General features: G+C 53.6%; 7 protein-coding genes across 7 annotated transcripts; 4 read left to right on the top strand and 3 right to left on the bottom strand.

Annotated features, from left to right (window-relative positions):
• Window position 1: 1 nt before the first annotated feature.
• Window positions 2–1,219, top strand: D7B24_001440 (uncharacterized protein; the record flags this gene model as incomplete). Its single annotated transcript, XM_028635673.1, has 5 exons — window positions 2–58; window positions 101–230; window positions 290–350; window positions 414–984; window positions 1,142–1,219. 5 exons carry the CDS (start codon window positions 2–4, stop codon window positions 1,217–1,219), a joined length of 897 nt encoding a protein of 298 aa, XP_028497875.1.
• A 433-nt stretch (window positions 1,220–1,652) lies between these two features.
• On the bottom strand, window positions 1,653–3,605 carry D7B24_001439 (uncharacterized protein; the record flags this gene model as incomplete). The annotated part of the gene is made up of 4 exons (XM_028635672.1): window positions 1,653–2,241; window positions 2,295–3,097; window positions 3,141–3,496; window positions 3,542–3,605. The coding sequence occupies 4 exons, from the start codon at window positions 3,603–3,605 to the stop codon at window positions 1,653–1,655; spliced, it is 1,812 nt and encodes a 603-aa protein (XP_028497874.1).
• A 2,135-nt stretch (window positions 3,606–5,740) lies between these two features.
• On the bottom strand, window positions 5,741–6,870 carry D7B24_001438 (uncharacterized protein; the record flags this gene model as incomplete). Its single annotated transcript, XM_028635671.1, has 3 exons — window positions 5,741–6,214; window positions 6,270–6,683; window positions 6,775–6,870. The coding sequence occupies 3 exons, from the start codon at window positions 6,868–6,870 to the stop codon at window positions 5,741–5,743; spliced, it is 984 nt and encodes a 327-aa protein (XP_028497873.1).
• A 1,353-nt stretch (window positions 6,871–8,223) lies between these two features.
• On the top strand, window positions 8,224–9,425 carry D7B24_001437 (uncharacterized protein; the record flags this gene model as incomplete). Its single annotated transcript, XM_028635670.1, has 2 exons — window positions 8,224–8,295; window positions 8,457–9,425. 2 exons carry the CDS (start codon window positions 8,224–8,226, stop codon window positions 9,423–9,425), a joined length of 1,041 nt encoding a protein of 346 aa, XP_028497872.1.
• A 2,188-nt stretch (window positions 9,426–11,613) lies between these two features.
• D7B24_001436 (uncharacterized protein) lies at window positions 11,614–12,279 on the top strand (the record flags this gene model as incomplete). The annotated part of the gene is made up of 2 exons (XM_028635669.1): window positions 11,614–11,758; window positions 11,813–12,279. 2 exons carry the CDS (start codon window positions 11,614–11,616, stop codon window positions 12,277–12,279), a joined length of 612 nt encoding a protein of 203 aa, XP_028497871.1.
• Window positions 12,280–12,628: 349 nt separating this feature from the next.
• D7B24_001435 (uncharacterized protein) lies at window positions 12,629–13,236 on the bottom strand (the record flags this gene model as incomplete). The annotated part of the gene is made up of 2 exons (XM_028635668.1): window positions 12,629–12,993; window positions 13,047–13,236. The coding sequence occupies 2 exons, from the start codon at window positions 13,234–13,236 to the stop codon at window positions 12,629–12,631; spliced, it is 555 nt and encodes a 184-aa protein (XP_028497870.1).
• A 4,915-nt stretch (window positions 13,237–18,151) lies between these two features.
• Window positions 18,152–19,045, top strand: D7B24_001434 (uncharacterized protein; the record flags this gene model as incomplete). Its single annotated transcript, XM_028635667.1, has 1 exon — window positions 18,152–19,045. One exon carries the CDS (start codon window positions 18,152–18,154, stop codon window positions 19,043–19,045), a length of 894 nt encoding a protein of 297 aa, XP_028497869.1.
• Between the last annotated feature and the right edge of the window lie 1,011 nt (window positions 19,046–20,056).

The following is a 20,056-nucleotide window of genomic DNA, read 5'->3' as shown; positions in this document are numbered from 1 at the left end:
AATGACGTTGGTTTGGTTTCTTGGCGGGGGGGATGGTCTTCGCTACCTAGATGCCTGGGTACGTTCATGCCTACCTCACCAACTTGAGACTCTCCTCCAGTCTTTCTACGCCTTTGATCCTATACTTCACCACTCCAGGATAACCTTTTGCAACCTGAAGTTTCGAATTATTACTCGAGACACAGGGACAAAGAGCACGATGGCCTCTTCTGGCCCCCCTCCCAACTACTGTATGCGACTAGGACCACCCCGCCATGGCCAGAGCCGGATGTGTGCTGACGTGCCCCAGATGCCATCCTGGAGATCCAGGAGTCGGCAACGACACAACAGATCCGTGACGCCTACAAGAAGTGAGCGACATGCATAACTCCATCCTCGTAACTCGGCCTTTGCGCTAACCACCCCCATCACAGAGCCGCTCTGAAGACACATCCCGATCGCGTCCCCTCCGACTCGCCCGAACGAGCATCCCGCACGCGCAAGTTCCAGATCGTCAACGACGCCTACTACACGCTTTCCGATCCTTCGCGACGCCGCGAATACGACGCCCAGCGAAAGATCTTCGGCGCGTCGTCCGGGCGCAAGGCTCCCGCCGCCGGCGCCGACCCGTTCGATTCGGACGAATTTGACGAGGAGGTCCCGCCCCAGGCCGGCGGCGCCAACGCGCAAAACGCTTACTCCTGGGCGTGGAACTACTTCACCGGCAAGAATGGCGCGGCCGGCAGCAGCGAGGAGCGGCAGAAGACCGAAGAGGCGCAGTTCGGCGACGTCTTTGAGGAGATGCTGCGCGAGGAGGGCATGGCTGAGGGCGACGGTACGAACCGCCCGACCGGCACCTTCTGGAGCATGGTCGGCGGCGCGAGCGGCGGTGCGCTGGGCTTCATCGTTGCCAATGTACCGGGTTTGCTCGCCGGGGCGGTAGCCGGGAACAGGCTGGGCGCCATCCGCGACACCAAGGGGAAGAGTGTCTATGCTGTTTTCCAGGTCAGTGCGAGCGTGGATGTGTCGATTGGGTGAAGCGAAGTCATTGGGCCGTGCAAAAACTTGTCAGCCTCTCTCTTTCTCCAGCCAAATGCGTTACTCGGGCGAGGGTCTCATCGCTGGGCTTTCTTTGCTGACTTCTTCTTTGTTCCACGTACAGGACTTGCCGCAGGCAGATCGCGCCAGGCTGCTCACGCAGCTGGCGGCCAAGGTGTTCAGCCATACTGTTGGCGTTTAAATAAGGATTGGAAGCGAGAACACGAGATACCTGGGATGGAGTTTTGGACGGATTTTAACAGCAGCAATCGTATCATTCTTCGACCAAAGACGCTGTATTCGAAGGTTATGTTGAGCTGGTTGCGTGACGTTCTTATGAAGGGATCGTCACGCCGCTTGCTACCACCGGGTCTCGCTCGAGGGTTTTGTTTCGAAAGGGAAAAACGTCTTCCATTTTTTCAGAGACAACCCACCAACGGAGCCAGCGACTTAGCACAAAGCCCGAAGCACATCAGCCCTGGCCAATGCGTGAGGGCTCGAGCCAGGCGCACAACAGGCAGTATTGATTGCATGCTGGCTCCCCTGCACACGCCATGCAGATGGCCTTAGATAGATACATAGACCCACGCTTTTCTCATTTGCTAATCTATCTATGCATCGACTTCAGATGCACCTCATAGCCCGAGCTCCGCAATGATGAGACTTGCTGCCTTCTCTCCAATCACGAAAGCCGTGTTAGCCAAGTTCGCCGCCAGATTCTCCGGCGCAATGCTCAGGTCGGCGATCTTCAACCTCTGAACGCCATACACGTTGAGCGATGCGTCTACGACGCCACGTTTCTCACGCGCCGACATCTTACAAGTACCCATCTGATGCCAGCACCCTCCAATATTCTCGCGGATGTGCTTCTCGAGGACGGCATCATCCTCTGCCGAGTAGACTATGTTCTCTGCATCTTGCAGTGGCTCGTCGATCTGCGCACATGCAGCTGCTGACCCGGCGGGGAAAGGGGGGTGCGCGCTCTGAACCTCGCCCCTGTACAACTTCGTGCGTCTCATTAGCTCACGCTGCTTCTTGTACGCCCACATCGACTTCTTCAGATCAATGTCGTGATCGTCTGTGAGAAAACCAGGGCGGAAGTCGACAGCATCGTCGAGGCTGGGGCTGGCAATGTGCACCTGACCTCGTGAATAGGGGTACGTGGGCCACGTCGAGACACCAAAGTATTGACCAACAGGTAGCCCCTCAGGGAAACCGGGGTAACTGCTGCGTGTTAAGAATATGACATGCAATAGCTGTAGTGTATGTAGATTTACCTGTTTACTGGGATGAACACAGCGATCGGCTTCTCCTTGTTGGGCTTGAAGTCCCTATCCCACGCCTCCTGGAATTCGGAGCCCAGGCTTGCGACTTCTTGGTCCGTCGGGCGGACCTTGCAGACTGAATCGGCGAGATGCCATCCGAGGATTGGCGCCTTTGCTTGAATGGCCTCAGCAACATCGATTCGGCCCCCGAACAGAGCGTCGCCAGTCTCTTCCGGCGTCAAGCCGGTGTAGTAAGCGTAGATGGACAGCTGATGGTCTTGGTAGTTTGTGCCCACACCAGGGAGGTCAGCGACAACATCGACTCCGACCTTGCTTAGGATTTCCGGATCACCGAGCCCGGATCTTTCGAGAAGCAAGGGCGTCGCCATGGCACCAGAAGCTGCGATCACCAGCTTCCGTGCCTTGATGGTCTGCATACTGCCGTCAGGTTGGAAGAGTGGGTTTGGACGAATCTCGACCCCAGATGCTGCCGTGCCTTCGAACAGGATCCGTGAGACCTGATGCTCTACAAGAACGTGCAGGTTAGGGTGCTTTCCGTCGTCGAGCCGGGGATACAAGTAGTTATGCGCTGCGTCCTGGCGTTTGCCGTCCTTTCCGATATATGCCAAATTGCGCTGGACACCGTTGCAGGAGTCAAAGTCCTGCAGATCCTTGACTTCAGGGTACCCAACCTGGTTCGCTGCCTGGATGAAGTCATTTTGCGTCTTGGTGACGGTGAATGCTGGGCTGGTGACTTCAAGAGGCCCGTCATACCCATGGGTGTCTGAGGAGCCCTGGCCGTGATATGACTCAATCTGCCTTTTGTAAGCCATGTTGGTCCCAAAAGCGGAAGGACACTTGTAATCTCGCCTTCTTCATGAATGGCAGCAGCTCATCCGTGGACCAACCAGGCATCTTCCAGGAGTCGTAATCGAACCTTTGCGGCCTCTGGTAGGTCGACATGTTGATTGCCGACCCGCCACCGAGGAGACTGGCAGTTGCTGTGTTGATGACTCTGTCGGCGGTCCGTGGTTCCTTGATTGACGGATAGTTCAGCATCGTCTTGCCGCCTGGGGCCATGTGGCCAAAGGAAAAGATCGGGTGGATGACCGTGGGGTCATCGCGCTTATCCTGGCCACACTCGACAACGAGAATGGACAGACTTGGGTCTGCATCGCTGAGTCTTGAGGCGACGACGCAGCCGGCGGTACCACCTAGTTCGTTAGCGAGTGTCATCTTGAACATGAGAGAATGCGTACCTCCGGCAATGATGATGTCCACCTCCGTCAGGCCATCTGGTACTTGTTTAGCCACTCCTCCCATCTTCCAAAGAAGTAAAGATCTCGTGGTTAGATAGCGAAGCTGTTGATTGAGTGCCTGAAACTCTGTTGTATAGATCGTACAAAATTCGACAGGAAGCGCAAATAACAGAGAAACCACCGAGATGACGCCAGTGGCTTTTTTCTTTTATACCTCTAGGTAAATGAGATCAGGAGTGTCCCAGACCACTAGAAAGTTTAAGATCGCGGGGAACCTTCATTCTTGAATGCAGCTAGCTCTGCCAAGCGTTTTGCAGTGTCGTCCTGTGGTAAGCTGACTGCATAGTCCTCACATATGCGCGTATTACGCACCGATCCTGTGCTGAGCCCCGACACAATTCACTCTTCCACGGAGCCAGCACGTCTCTGGATTGGCTGTGGGCAGATCAAGAACCCATGTTTCACCACCTAGTCGGGAATATAAGCTCCCGCACAAAGGATCGGCAGAACTCTGACGATCATGTTGGTATCAGATTTCTGTTGATATTTTATCTATATTCATCACTGCAATATTTCTATCTACAATGTATATTCGGGTTTCGAGCCACTCGCAAACCTCGTTCGTGATTCTGGTTCCGAGAATCCCCTTCGAGGGGCCTCTGGTTGTTCGACGTTGCCGTCACCAGAATTCCACCCTACCCAATCCAACGAGCCATCTCCGCGCTCCAAAGGAATCAAGATAGACATTTGAATACCCTCTCCATCCCCGAAGACGCAGTGTTTGGCCCTGCCGAGCCTCTCATCCAGACTCTGATGGTCGATACCTGCTAGATCGCCGCATCGACTTGGCGTAGTATCTGGGCATCGAAGATACGCCTGAGAAAGGAGCCTGGGACAGGATGATAGACACGAAGACAAGTCTAAGTCTCTCCAGAAAGAGATATTAAACGTCTCGGATGCTACAAAGTAGATTCTCTTCAAACCCTTGAACGCTCCACGTAGAGTGGTCAGAATGGGAACCCATAGATCGTCTTCTCCATACGTGTGCCATGACTTCGGGATCTCGACCGCGACGAGAGGTGCCTCGCTCATGCTTATTGCTTCGAGTCTAACGGTGTCATGAAGAGGTTGTCGCTGGATATTTTGCAGCCCCGACACTGGAGGGGCTGCCAGTCTGCCCATTGCACACAACGTCGACTCCCGCAAGAAGATAAGATCCCTCGATATGTCGAACAAGCGAGTCATCGATCCCTGTGGGTCGTATTTCCATGGAATCTCAGCGCACGAGGTGTCGTTTGGAGACTTCTCCTCGGAGCCTATGACTGATTCACAGGCCGCTGGTATTCTAAGTTCTCGCAGGTGCCTCCCAGCAACCTGACGTGCGCTGAAGCAAGCTTGTTGAACTTTGGGCTGGGTGGCCACCGAGGGAGAGATGCAGCGAATTGAAAGGCAAAAGGAAAGGGGCTCCTCGCTTTCAAGATGGTACTGCGAACGCCACTCAAACACTCTTGGGGATTCGTGAAAGTATGCGCATTCCCATACCATGTTTCTAATTTCTGATGGAAGCTGTGGAAAAAGCTGAAAGTCGACGCATCTGTCTTTGGCTGCTGTGTATTGGTGAGTCGTCTCCATTACTATCGAGCCCCTGGAGAATTATGATGAAATGGTGATGAAGTGAGCTGGCAAAAAGGCAAGCAGCGTTGTATTGATACGAGAAAAAAAGGAAGTGCCTTTAGGTATCAAATGGTGATTGTGATCGTCAGTGTTGGCATTTAAGGAGAAGGGTGATGATAGGCCTCAAAGGTGAATAGTCACTGTTTGTTTTCCACTTCTGATGTGCTTTGCCGTCCTCGGGCCTTTCACATACGGAATAAAGGGCATCACTCTCTCACGTTTGACCACGAAAGACCTCGACCACAAAGCTATTGTATACCGATAGTCAAGGTCTTCGAGGCTGGTGGCAACCTGCCTCCGTTTCTTTGTCGCCGAAAATGGCTACTACACCAGCCTTGGCTGGCCCATTGTCTCCCTTGAGCGAATGGGGCAATCAGGTGCCTCGGTCATCTTTGTGACAACAACGAAAGCAGCGTTGCACGGTAAAATAAGTAATCTCAAGCTGCCAACGAAGATCAACTCGTCTTGGTGTACTGGCTTTCTCATGGATCATGGAAGTTGTATGTCAAAATTCATCGGCAAAAATCATGAACTACATGCTGTGTAGCTCGTGATCTCCGACCGCAGGTGAAACTCCGTCAAGGCTGCCATAAACTCCTTGTCAACGTTCCTGTTTGTCTTGGCAAAGACTGTCTCGTAGGGATGTATGTTACCCCCGAAGTACTTCTTGTCCCATAACAAGTCGCCCGAATCAGGATGGGCCTTGCAGTATTCCTCTGCGCTCCTTTCCGAATGCAACGCCGTCATGAGGGCATCAACTTCATACCCTGCGGAGGTGATGAGGCTTGTGGTGCCTACCTCTGCATGTACAGCGGCGTTCCAGTCGGGATAGCAGCCGCTCAGCCCTATAGGATCATCTGCAGTGCCGAATTGATCGGCAACAGAAGCTGAGGCCGCGAGGATTGGGTCGAGCAAGTTATACATGCCAATCTTGTCGGTGGCCATGATCATGGACTGAATGTGCATTCTCGGTTGGCAATTCAACGTCATGCCAATGAGCTGCATGGCCATCAGTACGCCAGGTTTCTGCATTCGGACGTGAGGGTTTCCATACCTTCTTCTTCGCAGTCAGCCTGTCGAGGAACAGATCCGACCAGCAGCTCGAGCTCCACGTCGGCAGAAATGGCCCCCGTATGCTAGCATTCAGCAGAATGAAGCGCTTGTATTTTGTCCAGAGGTCGTCTTTCCGTAGGACCTCCCCGTAGGCACCGAGGTCAAAACACGTGTTGGAGCGCTCGACGATCTCAATGTTGGATGCATCGGGCACGAGTTGGGAGGCATTCGTCTCGCCATTGAAGATGAATACAAAGTCGGCCGCATCGTGAAGACCTTTGCGGAGGAAGAAACCAAGGTTCTCACGCGCCGTAGTGGATTCTGCATAGGCGTACAGGATCAGTGGCCGATCTGGGCGTGCTGCAGCGGTATGATCATTCGCGGGATGTCGTGTGCTAGATGGAGGTGCCGTCACCTGTGGGCGAGGATCAGTTTCAGTACCCAGACCATCGACCGTCGCTCACACATGACTGTAATAGATATGGATTCGTTGAGCAAAGGCTTACAGTACTCCATTGAAATAACTGGAAACCCCACCAAAAGCATGCCAGAAGTATCGCGACCGGAAGTATCGGCTTAAGCAGCCCTGACGCCGCAAGCATCTTGTCCTGCCAAGGATGCAGCGCGAAAGGTGAAGTGATCGCGAGAGAACGAGGAGCGGTAAGCAGACGATCTTGGCGATCCTGGCAGAGGGGCACACCAGCAAATGTGCAGGAGGATGAATCATGGGATTTTCAACAATTAATAGCCGTCAAAGAAGCCGAGCAGTTAAGGTTTGTGCGCTTGTTTCCATGCTGGCGAGACCGACGACGACGCGGCTCGGTCGTCTCCCTCAACACAAACAACGTGCATCGGATTGCTTCAGGCGGACATTGAGCTGGTGCACGCCTTTTCGCCTTTCATTTTCAGTGGTCCTGCTCCGGCGCAACTCAGGGGTTAGACGCCGCGATTTCAGGCTCGCGGATAGTAGGTAAAACTCTAAGCCGAATGACACCCTGCGCCATCAACGTGGCCGTTTGGCCGTTGGGCCTGTAAGCGCCAGATTGAGGGTTTGACACCACCCTGGATTATAATTTTCGGCTGATGCTGGTCAGTCTTCGTCGTTGGTGATCAGCGTGACCGGCAAAGACAGTAGAATGTGTTTCCACCCGATGTATTAGCCTCAAGAGGCAGGCATTGCGAGATGCCTACACCTTAGGGCAGTCTGAATGCTCATGATTTGCATCTCTCCACGAGACTGAATGATCAACGATCTCGTGATTTGCTCCCAGGCGGGCCTTCTGGGTGCTGGGCAGTTGACGCTGGGCTGAGGCAGACTCACAATCAGGGGGGTAGGTCATTCACCTACCAGCACGGCCGTCCGTCCCATTCATTCTATGCTGACGCCCCGAGAATGCCGCGCGAACACTCATACGATATACATGTTCTTGACTTAAACCCGCCCTCAGACATCAGTGTCTTTTATATGAGCTCGTACTCCGTGTGGAAGAAATTAAAATTTCAATAGGCCATGCGTTTAAGGGCCGAATTGATTTTGGTAGAGCGCGCAACTACACACCAAAACGACTACAGACCAACACGAGAACCAATCGATAGACGGAGGCCCATGTAGAACAAGACATATAAATACGTTAGTATCCCGAGGGGCTGGTATCCAGAACGACTGCTTGACAGAATGAAGGTAATGTAGAACGTAAATAGTTTTCCGCTGTGGGATCTATCGCAAAGCATTGACGTTGTCAAGATACCACCAAGAGAACAGATGGTCAGCTCCCAGCAGCCTCGAAAGCGTCCAGCAACATAGAGGGCTAGGTTACTTGCACCGCTGGCCGGCGGCCCTGGCCCTGGCTAGACCTTCAAGTGCCGCGCACTCTCACTCGTACGCTACCCGCACTCTCGCTTCCTCGGGCGCCCCGTCGCTCACTCTCGGTTCTAGCGAGTCGTAATTCGACGCTATGGCCACCCCGCGCATCTATCCCTGTGAGTTAATCTGGCTGGGGACCGAGGGGTACGAGGAATGCGAGTGTGTACGCGTTGGAGTAGACGGCCAAGCCCGAGGGGCGTTTGAAAGCTGGTCATCACATGAACCCTGCTGATTCGACTCCTGAAATATCGTTTAAGACGGGTGACGCCCGCAATCTGCATAAAGGTATGACTTTGAGTTGATCGCCACTTGCCCAGCCAACAGAGGCCCAAGCCGCGTGTACCTACGCAATTGCAACACCAACCACAATACCGACGACGAGAGCTGTACCCAGCGCCCCCCAATCCGAGTAGAAAGAAGACCGATCAGAATGCCAACAAGACAGCTGCTATGACGACGAATCAGAAACCAAGCGAGCTGCTACCATGGCAAGAGAACACAGCCTACGAGGCCCTGCAGCCAGCCGTAACTGAGCCCGGCAGACCATCTGGCTCGCGACGACCACCACCGACCATGATGCAGACGGCGACCGCCTGGCTGCGCGACATGACGCTGGTCAAAGTCATCATCATAATCTACTGTCTCAACGTTGTGGCGTGGGGCGGCATGATCTTCTTGCTGCTCTGCAACGCCGCACCCGCCATGTGCCACCCGACTTGCAACGACATCAACTCGCCGCGCCGCATATGGATAGAGATCGACTCCCAGATTCTGAACGCCCTCTTCTGCGTCATGGCCTTTGGCCTGGCGCCCCAGCGCGCCCGCGACGCCTGGCGCCTCATCCAACATCACTTCGCCCACGACCCCTTGGCCCTGCGCCGCCTCGCCGCCTCCTACCGCTCGTGGTTTCGCCTGCCCGGCTCGCAGGAGCTCCCCGGCGATCTCGGGCCCGACGAAGTCGACGATTGGCTCTCCAAGGGCGGTGCACTGGCGGTGGTACCCCATCCCGCCCGGTCTATCCCGGATGCGCCCTACTCCGGGCTGCGCGCGTCGCCGACGGCGCTGTGGAAGCTGGCAACCATCATTGGATTGAACGTCATGAACACCGTCTTCCAGGCTGTGCTATCAGGGTTCATGTGGGGTTACAACAGACATACGCGGCCGCAGTGGGCTGTGCCTCTGTTCCTCTGCTCGGCCTTTGGCGTCTCGATTGCTGCTGGCGTTATGGGAGGTCTTGAGGGGAAACGTGTGAAGAAGGTGGAACAAGTGGTGGCGACGCCAGAATCCTCATGACAGCACTGGCGTCTCGGCAGAGGGAAGAATGGAGGCACGAAAACGATGTCACGCACCCATTACTTTACGAAATACTACGACTGATTGAAGACGTCTTTGTCGATGCTTGGCAATGACCTGGCTGATCGGTAAGCGCAAGTTTCGCCAACGGAGCATTCGAGCCGGAGCGAACATGCCGTGAACCATTAGAAAATGATTTGAAGACCTATCACGACACTTTACGAGGTTGCCATGGCGTCTGCCGTTGAAGCTTGTTGCACGCCACTATGTAGACACTTCTTCACCCACGTCAGACAAGTGTGAGGCGTCATCTGAGGATTGAGCCAAGTGCTGCTCGAGTGATTGTCGATCTCCAAAGCGGAGCGAGAAGAGAGAATCTTCAAGACGGCATTTGATCAACATGGGGTTGTCTTGCGAAGGAATGTCTGCGACAGGCTCGGACATTCAGCGCCTCCTCTGTCATTGGACTGGATCTCCGTGCTCATCGTGGCAATCGAGAGACTGCACATTTGAGAGGAGGAACGTTCATTTGCCAGCGTCAGATCTTCCATATCGAAGAACACCGTAGAGCATGGGCATGGCCAATGGCTTCGTGCCGAAGCACTCCTCACCTGGCTGCCAGGGTCTCACGATCACCAAAGTTCAAGTCGACCTACCGTCATGCGAACATGAGAATGACTGATAGGGGCCTGGAACGCTGATGACAATAGCATTGCTCGCATTCGAGGGAGAACGAACCATCCGGACCTTGTGACGGGGCGCTGTGGGTGGCGACCATTGATGGATGCCTAAGACGTAGAGTGCTTGGCTACAATTCTCTAGCCGCAGGACCGAGATCTCCACCCATGAAGATATCTTACGTGCTCTCAAACCTCGCCTGGGCCCGGGTTGCCGTGTGTTCTCGACGAGGGCCGAGGATTGCCAAGGTGACGGAGCTCCTTAGCAAGTTCTCGATCTTCGCAACAAGAGGTTCTCGGCGCGCTCTGGCTGAGACATGTCCCTCCCATGCATCCCCTCTGTCAAACCTCGACGAACACACTGCAATCAGGTGGCGGAATGAGCGCGGGCATGGCTTCAGTCGTGAATGGCTTTGACAGCGGCCGCTTGCGGAGGTAGCGCGGATCGGGCTTGCCCGCGATGTCAACCTCGCGAGCTAGATCGAGAGGAGGCCCAAGCATCGATACGGTGGCGGTCAGCCAGTTGCGCTGGGCTCCTCAGTTCCTCATTTCCATCTCCACGAGTCTCAACGGCAGGCCGCAGGTGGCACGGAACGAGCGAGGCAGATGAGACATGAATGCACGATCGAGCCTAGACCTCCCGTTTTCATCCATGACTCTAGTCGCGGGTCGCGGGCGGGGATGCTCTAGTGTCTCAACAACCACAAGCCACTTTCATCAGCCTTGCCACGGGCCTAGACACATCTGACAGGCGTTCGTGAAGATCGTGCTTTGCCCAAGTCCTCGTGACAGCGTGGCTTTGACTGGTGGAATGATGCTTGGTCAGAGACATTGTGCTCAACATGTCACGAACAAGTTCACCGCCGGCAGACTGAGGGTCAACCCTTGGGAAACAAACAAGGCCTGATGCAATATGTCTGATGCGGAAGATACCGAGAACATGCCTCTCAAGATGCCTGGTCAAGCTGAGCGTCAACTGGAACACCAGACAACGGCCCCGCAACTCAAAACTGACACACCCCTTGGGAAGCACGTAGTGCGTGTCCGTCGCGCGGCCTCCTCGTCGTTCCGAATCTAGGCCCAGGGCTTTTCTTCCTGAATTTCAAAGCTTGGCGCCTTTGGGCTGCTCTACAGGAAGCCACCCGCGAAGCGTGGCTGATGATTCGCGTGTCATATTGAGATCAGGTCTGGATCATTCTCAGGTCTTGATGATGACCGGTCCTCTTGACGTTCAGCAGAGCCGGATCATGACAGTCCCGTGGCACGAAAACGGAATGTGCGTGCTTGTGCATAGTGGAATGGACTTGAGATGTTGGATTTGGAGGTAGCATGTAGACAAGGACGAGGCGACATGGCCTTCATCTCGTGTATATATATTGCGTCCTCGACCCCCCCAGAAACCCCTTTAAGCAGAATCAGCACTCACACATCTCTCTCCCACAGCCGTACACCGAAGATCAATAACACCATCTCAATCTATTCCCAGGCTCCATCCAAAATCTTTACTCAAAATGAAGTTCCTTAGCATCCTCTCTCTCGTCTCTTTCGCTTCGGCTGCACCTGCTCTGCAGGCCCGCCAGAACACGGCGATTGGTACCGTGAAGAATGCTGTCGCGACGCTCGATAGCGCCACAAAGGGCAACATCCAGGCTATCCGTAGGTAAAAAATTGTTCTTGAAGCTTGAGAGATGACTGACCTTGCCATCACAGAGGATGCCGTCGCCGAGGTTAAGAACAATGTGGAAGCCCAGGTTGAGGTTGTTCTAAAGACCAACATCCAGGGCATCGCCGACGCACTGAAGAAGGCCACCGATGACATTGTTAAGGGGACCACAGGCGCCGGTGGTGCCATCGGCGGGGATCTCAAGGATCTCACTCAGGCTCAAATCAACGAAGTTCGTGATGCCATTGCTGCTGCGCAGCGTATCCTCCGCGATATCGGCGCCACTGTGCGTCTGACCGCCACGGACCTTACTCCTGCCCTCAAGAGCGCTATTCAGAGCGAGGTCGATGCTGTTAAGGCGGCCATCCAGCCCTTCGTCACACCTCTGACGACCTTCGGTGAGGCTGCCAAGGCTGCGAGGGCTAGCCTTGCCGTTGGCATTACTGGCCTTTCTACCGTTATTGCCGAGCTCGGCGGTATCCTGTCTCGACTGATTGCTTCGATTGGGCTGTAAACGGCCACACCAGCTGTTTTGGACAATGAGAGAGGGTTGATATTGGACAGTAGTAAAGAGTGCGCTGTTCATGACAATTCAGGATTTGGTACATTCGTGACAAAGCAACAATTGGATAGCATAACATATTTTTTTTTTCATGTAAAGAATGTTAGAGTGCAATTGCGGTGAAAATCCGGCGGCAAGAGTCTAGCAAGTGACAGATGGGTCCGATGTTGTTCGCTCGTTCGTTAGCTAATCTTCCATGTGTACAATCTAGCAGCATCTTTTCCGCACTAGCACATGACCAGGGTATGAATATCTTTGAGTTATACAATACAATTGCAATAGCCTTTTCCTCCTACGAAACTCAAGCCAACACAAAGTCGACGCAGCTCTCATACGTCTGCTGAGCGTTGGTACCGAACCAGAACCACTGCATCGTGCACTCGCCTGCTTGTGTGCACTGCCCAGGCTGCAGCTGAGGAATAGTGACTTCGAACGCCGTGTTGTTTGGAGGGAGCTGAGCGAGATTCTCGTCTGCGTAGCTCTGGAACAAGATGAGAGGTAGACCAATAACGGTGTTGGATGCTATGTCGACAAGGGAAACATTGCAGGGTCCCTCGTGGGGGATAGGAATCTCGGCCGTGATCGGTACGACCTGACCGGCGGCGAACGTCTGAACACGGTCCGTATTGTCTGCGAATGTGGCGCCGCGACACAAATCGAGTTGGCCTGCGGTGTTATTCTTCTTCCTGAGCCACTAGAACAATTAATTAAGAACCTACAGGTTGCGGGGACATTGCGGAAGTTCTCTAGTGGGATGCCGGAGTCCGCCAGCACAGAGTCAACGTTCTGCTGGCCGCAGGCTGCCACCATGGCTGGGCCAGGAACACGAGGAGGAGGTGTGACGAGGTTGCCGTGGCCCGAGACGGTGGTGGCCAGGATGGCTGAAGCGAGAGCAATTGAGGACAACATTGTGAAGTGAATAATTGACAAGTGAATGAATCACGTAACCGGACGAAGATGAAAGTTAAAAAGGGGCCACAACGAAGCAAGTGACCACCAGGGTCTTGTGAGATCAATGAGATGGAATGAAGAGGGCCCAGACAAGACGACGAGCATATTGTCAACGGGAAGCAGTCCAGATGAATGAATATCAGTGAGGGCACGGGCCCATTAAATGATCATGAGGATTCGAGTCATCTGAAGTTTCAAATGCCAAGAAAGGTCGATGAACGTCTTCCCGCATTGCCCTGGATGCTTGATCGCCATAAAATGCAAGGCGTATTGAATAGAACAGGTCAGCAAGAGGCAATTGTACTGCACAACGGCATGACCACTGCCGCTGTAATCAGCGACTCTTGGGTGACGCAGGGATGCCGGCTTACTCGGGTAGGCATCAGCGTATCGTGTTCACTTGCGCTCCAAAGCGGAGTACGGATGTACGGAGTTGAAACACCCCTTAGTCAAAGAGCCGTTTTAATCTGAATTATACTTGGGGTCCACGTGCGATGTGCGACGAGGATTGTTTGGAGCTTCGAATTCGTCGGCGGAGACCCAGGTGTCAGGAGCACGCGAATGCCGAGCTTGCGTTACATGGCGTAGCCAGGTTTAGCAACACACTGGCCTTCTCGGCCATAAGAGATAATGAATTGCAGCACAATTATGCTCCATAATAAGTAGTTCTGTTGTTAGGAGCACATGCCATGTTCCTTTATGACACAGTCTTTGCTGGCCCAAGTCGGCCTTGAAGCTGGTACAAGGCTTCAGTCCCAGGGCTCACGTTACATCTCGAGAGCGATGCAGGCGGCGGCAGCAGTGCGCGAGATGTGTACGTGCCAACATCCACGCGCGTCCGTCTGCATTAAACTCGTCGGCGATTGAGGGGTGATGCACCAAGAAGCGCAACGCATTGTTGGGACGATGTTGCCGTATTCAATGACGCACGTCACATTGGCAGCAATATATTCGTCCAACATAAGTTACACGACGTGGCCGGAACGTTCTTCGGCGACCGCTGAACCGTCGAGGTCGTGTTTCTGCATGCCTGGGAAGATATGGGATAGATGTATGGTTGGATACGTGCTCTTACCGAAGCTGGTAGTGGTAGAGTATGCTGAGGTAGCCTGGACTTGCGCGTACTGGGTGCTAGTGGTGCCAGAGGTGTACGCGAAGCCGGTGTGGATGGGTACAAAGTTCACGTCTATCGTACTGGCGCTGAAAAAGCACCGCCGTGCTTCGATGATAGGGCTATATATCAAGGTAGCAGATGACGACCGACAAGCATGAGCGGGGCTGCATCCGGCGGCCGGCCGGTAGGTTTCTGCACGAAGCTATATGGCTTGCTCGAGATTAGCTCCCGCGACGACTCGTGGACCAACAAGCCCAACATGTTGCGCCTCATGCATGCCCTCGTCAATGCTACTGGTCAAGATGCAAATATCAATCCCGAGCCTGTTACTGGGAAGGCAATGGAACTGAGCCTGACTGCGACTAGTAGACCCATGAGTCTGCAAGTGGAATGTGCGGAGCGCCGTCCGGGCCCGAACAGCTAGATTCGTGACATCCTTAATGACCCCCCCCCCCCAAAACTCCCCCTCAGAGCCTTGTTACGAATTTTCTCTTTAACACTAAGGAAAGACTCTCGTCGCAAGTGCTTTCGAGGTTCTTAAGGGCGAGGCCGTCTACAAGGCTGATCCTCTCTGGATCAAAGACAACAAAGGCACTCTTCGACGCTTCAGGGCCAGGCGGGGGGTCACTGCTTCTGGCGGTACTTAAACAGTCCACAGATCTTCAAGCACTCTTATATTGGCCCCGTTGTAGAGATTAGAAAGTTCGGCAAAAAGGTCATCGAGGATCTCCCTGGAGTCGGTGAATACATGACTGAGAACTATGAAGCCGGCGTTCTTGGACTTGTCAACGATGATACCAACCGCAATGTATTCCAGAATGGCCTTCTATGAACGACCACCGAAATAGGAGACCGCAATATCCATGCCTAATACGGCGCTTTTGCCCTCTGGGTCCCCGCTTTGGCATGCCCAACTGCTGCGGCCCCAGGTAGTATGTGTGCGCAATTGCCCACATGCAGCCCAAAATTTTCGCCTTAGCTACGTCCGCCTCAAGTCGTCTGATCCGACTGATATCCCGTCAATCAGCTTCCGTTTTACGAAACTGATTTTCACTTCGACGAACCGGTCCATTGGTCTGATGTCGCTCCTTCTGATAGAGCAGTTCCAGCCCCTCACGAGCGAGAGTGCTCTTACATGGCGCGATGGTTACTTGAGACCGAAATGATAAGAAGCGGGGGAGTAGGACCTTCTGCAAGCACTGTGTATATAGCATGCCGTGAGGACCTCAAATGAACACGCTCCTGTTGCTCGCTGCATAAATACAGGTTATCTTACTCTCTTGAACTTAGCTTGGTATGATGGCAGACATTGAAAGAACTGGATGCTCAAATTGACTAGAAGCACAGATGTGAAGGGCTTTCAACAGATGCCTACTCCCTATCTGAGGGTTCCTGCTTGGCCACGGAGGCGACCCTCGGAGCTATAGTACGTTCAGAGGCCATAAATGTAGCAACTCAGGGTTTCTGAAGCGGTCCAATGTGTATTAGGGCTCGTGACATCCATCGAGCATTGGGGTTGCGAGCATTGACCTTCTAGACGAAGCCTATATGCGTTTCTTCAACCAGAAAGGCGTAAGCAATCAAAAGTCATTCGAATCACCTCTTGAACCGATATGGGGGTGGTCTATGTCGGTGATCACGTAGGCCCACGACAACATAATCGAGGGAGCAGTGAGTTGCAGACTCAGTGATTGTGAGGAGAACGCAGACAGCTTATAAATATATACAGATCGCAAGATTTACATTACTGAACCTTCGTGGTGCGGGGTACCGCAATCCACTACCATCAAGAAGATTACTAAACACCAATGACACTTACTGACACTGGCAGACATTATTCATTGTGATGAAAATCAGTAGGCATATATAAAAGATGTGATACAGCTCATGGTTCTCCGCGCAATCAAGATCATGGTACAATCACTGCCGAGCACGGTGTGAGAACCATAAAGTGGAATTATCTGCCTAAAGGACTGGGTAAGAAAACAATAGCTACAATGTGAGCAGTATATCGATCTCGGATCAATACTCCACTCCTCCTCGAATCTTCTTCGAATACTCAAATAGCCTTCAGACCAAAAGGACGCTGGATCCGGCATGTCTTCGCAACCAGGACAAGCTATTCTGCACGTTAGTGGAAGGATTTTCGAAACCTGATAAGCGCGACATTGGCCGGCCTTCCAAGACGATCACCGCCCAGCACCCAAGTGCGCACAAACGTGGCATAACCATGCCGTCGCATTATCAACGTCGGGTGAAGGATGGACCAATCTCAAGAAGGCCTCTCAGCGATTTATAGCCTCGTGGCGCATTACCCCTGAGACCGATGATCCGCTTACCCCTGGGGTGGCTCTGGTTGTCAATGTAAGAGTCCTGTGATTTGAAACAATCATGCACTTGAAAGGGAGAGTACATCCCGTTCCGTCTTCCCAAAGATAGACTCATGCAGGAGGCATGTCAGGCCATGCAGTGATGATGTGGCTTGTATTGGTTTCTACTATTTGAACAGGCACTGCCCCTCACTTTCACTGGCCTCCCAGTCATCTCTTTCATCTTCCATTGCGACTGTTAAGTCTTCCTGGTCTCGTGAAGCCTCGATTTACTCCTGTCCGTGGCGAAGTAGAATGCTGGCTTCGACCGTTGGTTAACGTTATGAAAAGGTGTCGCTAATCCCCCGCCCCCGTCTTCACATGAGCACTGTTCGCAGAACTGAATGTAGCTAATAAAAGAGTACAATACAGGCTCCGGCGTCTCGATTAGAAGTCATCACTCGAGCAGTGTCGCGATTGAGACTTTTGGATGAGCGAGAATGACTAGATGTCCTGAAGATCTCTTGACGATATTAATACGAGGGAATAGGAACGAAGCAGTATTACAGCGAAGAAACAAGCGTTTTTTTTTGAGCAAAATCGGGTACTTTGTTGTGCCGGCTGAAGTCGACAGCCGAGAAGGGCTTCCCTCGATCCACCTCAGCAGAGAGTTTCACAGCTGCAACCACGCTTGCGGACTCGAAAAAGTCACGACATGTTCCTACCTGAACCATCGTGACCCTGGTGAAGGGTCTGTCGGCTGGAGTCGAGCGAGGGATTTCCGGCGAGGACCTTGATGGCCGGCATCGGGCCCACCGAAAAACCCCACTTATCCCCGAGTCCGATGGTCCTGAGAACCCGGATGGCCGGCGCCACCCCGTTCAACCACGACCCCAACCACCGCATCATACCCGAAGCCGTTAGTCCGTATAGCCAGATCCCTGAACGGGGTGGGGTGTAAGCCACTAGAAGCGGTGCTTAATTCAAGCTTAACAGGTCATCAAGGTGACGCTTGCCTTGGCATCGCCTCGGTAGCAGCGCAGCATTGGACGACCTTTGCTGGCTGGACCGTTTTTCACCGCTCAAGTGCCAGTCTAGGAAAGAATCGACTGTCGCCTCATGGCCGCCACGCCGTAATCCGGAGACTCTGCCGGGGTGGCCTCTTGTCATGTCGTCACAAAGCGTGGGGTGTTGCTCGTTGGCGTGCAGACTTTGACTGGCCCTTGTTGAACAGGCGACGGAAAAGACCGAGATATCAAGCTGACAAGGACTATAAAGACTTGAGCTCTGAGGCTTCTGTGGTGAGTGGTAGTGTTGAAGCTCAAGCTCAGTCAAGTTCCTCAGCACAGCTCATCTTCTCGTGGTCAACCTCAGATCTTGTCAACCTGAGCCCAAACTCTTCCACGATCTCCAATCTTCGGGACCCGCCGTCACCAGACTTCTCGCCAAGATGCTTTCTCTCCAGACCGCAGCCCTGCTGCTCCTCCCTCTCGCCGCTGCCTCTCCCGTGGCACGCGCTGCTGAGACCAGTGTCACCGTCACAGTGGACACTGCCCCTGCCGGCCCTACCAGCTCCACCTACAACTGGGCTGAAGGCTGGAAGGCCAGCTTCCCCATCCACCAGTCTTGCAACATCACCCTGCGTAATCAGCTTGAGGCTGCTCTCGCCGAGACCATGACCATTGCGGCTCACGCCCGCGATCATCTTCTCCACAACCCCAAGTCTGAGCTGGCGACGAAGTTCTTCGGCAACCAGTCCGTCGCCGGCCCCATCGGCTGGTACTCCAAGGTCGTCTCGACTGACAAGTCCGAGATGCTCTTCCGCTGCGACGACCCTGATCGTAACTGCGCTACCCAGGATGGCTGGGCCGGCCACTGGCGCGGCTCGAATGCTACCCAGGAGACGGTCATCTGCGACCTCTCCTACGAGATCCGCCGCCCTCTTGCCGCTCTCTGCGGTGGAGGTTATACCGTGGCCGAGTCCAAGCTCAACACCTACTGGGCCACCGACCTTCTGCACCGCGCCTTCCACCTGCCCGGCATCAGCGACGGCATCATTGACCACTACGCTGAGGACTACGCCGAGGCCCTCAAGCTTGCCGCCACTGAGCCTGAACTCTCCATCATTGACAGCGACACCCTTCAGTACTTCGCCATTGAGGCCTATGCCTATGACATTGCCGTCCCCGGCGTCGGCTGCCCCGGCGAGAAGCCCATCATTGACACCGCCGCCGCCACCAGCACCGCTGCTCCGACTACTACTGCCGCCAGCGATGCCAGCGGTACCACCACCGCCGATGCTTCGTGCCACACTCACGACGATGGCTTTGTTCACTGCACGTAGAGGGACCCCTGCGAAGCGTTCATTGAGGGTGACGCTCGGTTGTGCATAGATTTGCTTGGCATGATATAGATTTTAGAGATGGCAATAATGATAAATACGATTGATAGCCACCCATGTAGCCTGGTTGATCAATGATGTTCGTGAAATAGGCTTAAGCGATTTTCACTTTGGATGGTCAAGTGCTGCAGTTAGCAGAAAGCCTTCCCCGCGAATGGTAGCCGGGGCTCTTGTGGAAGTGTGTCTGTCACTTTGCCTCACATTCGAGAATAGTTGACTCCAACGATTGGAATTCATTCTTAAGGCCTGCTTTCCGATCCCTTTTTCCTCGTTTGACCCTCCACTCTATTCGCTTTTTGATGCACTCGATGCACTGGCATCTATCTCTCCCGCACGTATCCGCAGCCTCAGCAGCGCTAGTAATTGATTGAATACTACTACTGAAGTACTGGAATACCGTGATTGCCAGCTGCCAATATTACTGACCGAATTCCTGAGTATTTAGTCAATTTAGGAGCCAAGAGTACATCACGAGGAAGACTTTTGAGCATCTCTGACCAATCGCCTCGACTCCGTGGTGTCACATCTTGCTGAACAGGTGAGTGGGCATACACCTCCAGTTCGGGTCCGAGGTAAGGAATGCATAGGGACCTTGAGCACACGACAATCAAAAGGAGCATGGGTCTTCGTCATGATCGGCAGACTTTGACGGAGCGCTATGGGTCCGGATACCCGCCGGCTGTCCAAGTGCCGGGAAGGCTAGGTAGGTAAGCTAATTGAAGGATTCACAGGATCCAAAGCAAAATCCTCATCGCAAGGACGGAAGGACTGCATGCAGGTTCACAACTGAATATCCTCCAAGAGAGAACTTTGCATCTCAATGAATGGCCCCGAAATCGGCTCTTTCAAGGTGAAATGACGTCTGACCGTCCTCTTCGAGTCCTCTTCGAGTATCAATGAGTGCCTGCTGAGCATAATTCGAGCCGCATCACGTCTCCGCCCTCACCTCACGCC

The sequence above is a fragment of the Verticillium nonalfalfae genome (assembly GCF_003724135.2).
Source record: "Verticillium nonalfalfae strain VnAa140/NRRL 66861 chromosome Unknown scaffold_13, whole genome shotgun sequence".
Lineage (NCBI taxonomy): Eukaryota > Fungi > Ascomycota > Sordariomycetes > Glomerellales > Plectosphaerellaceae > Verticillium > Verticillium nonalfalfae.
This window is presented reverse-complemented; position numbering and strand designations above follow the sequence as displayed.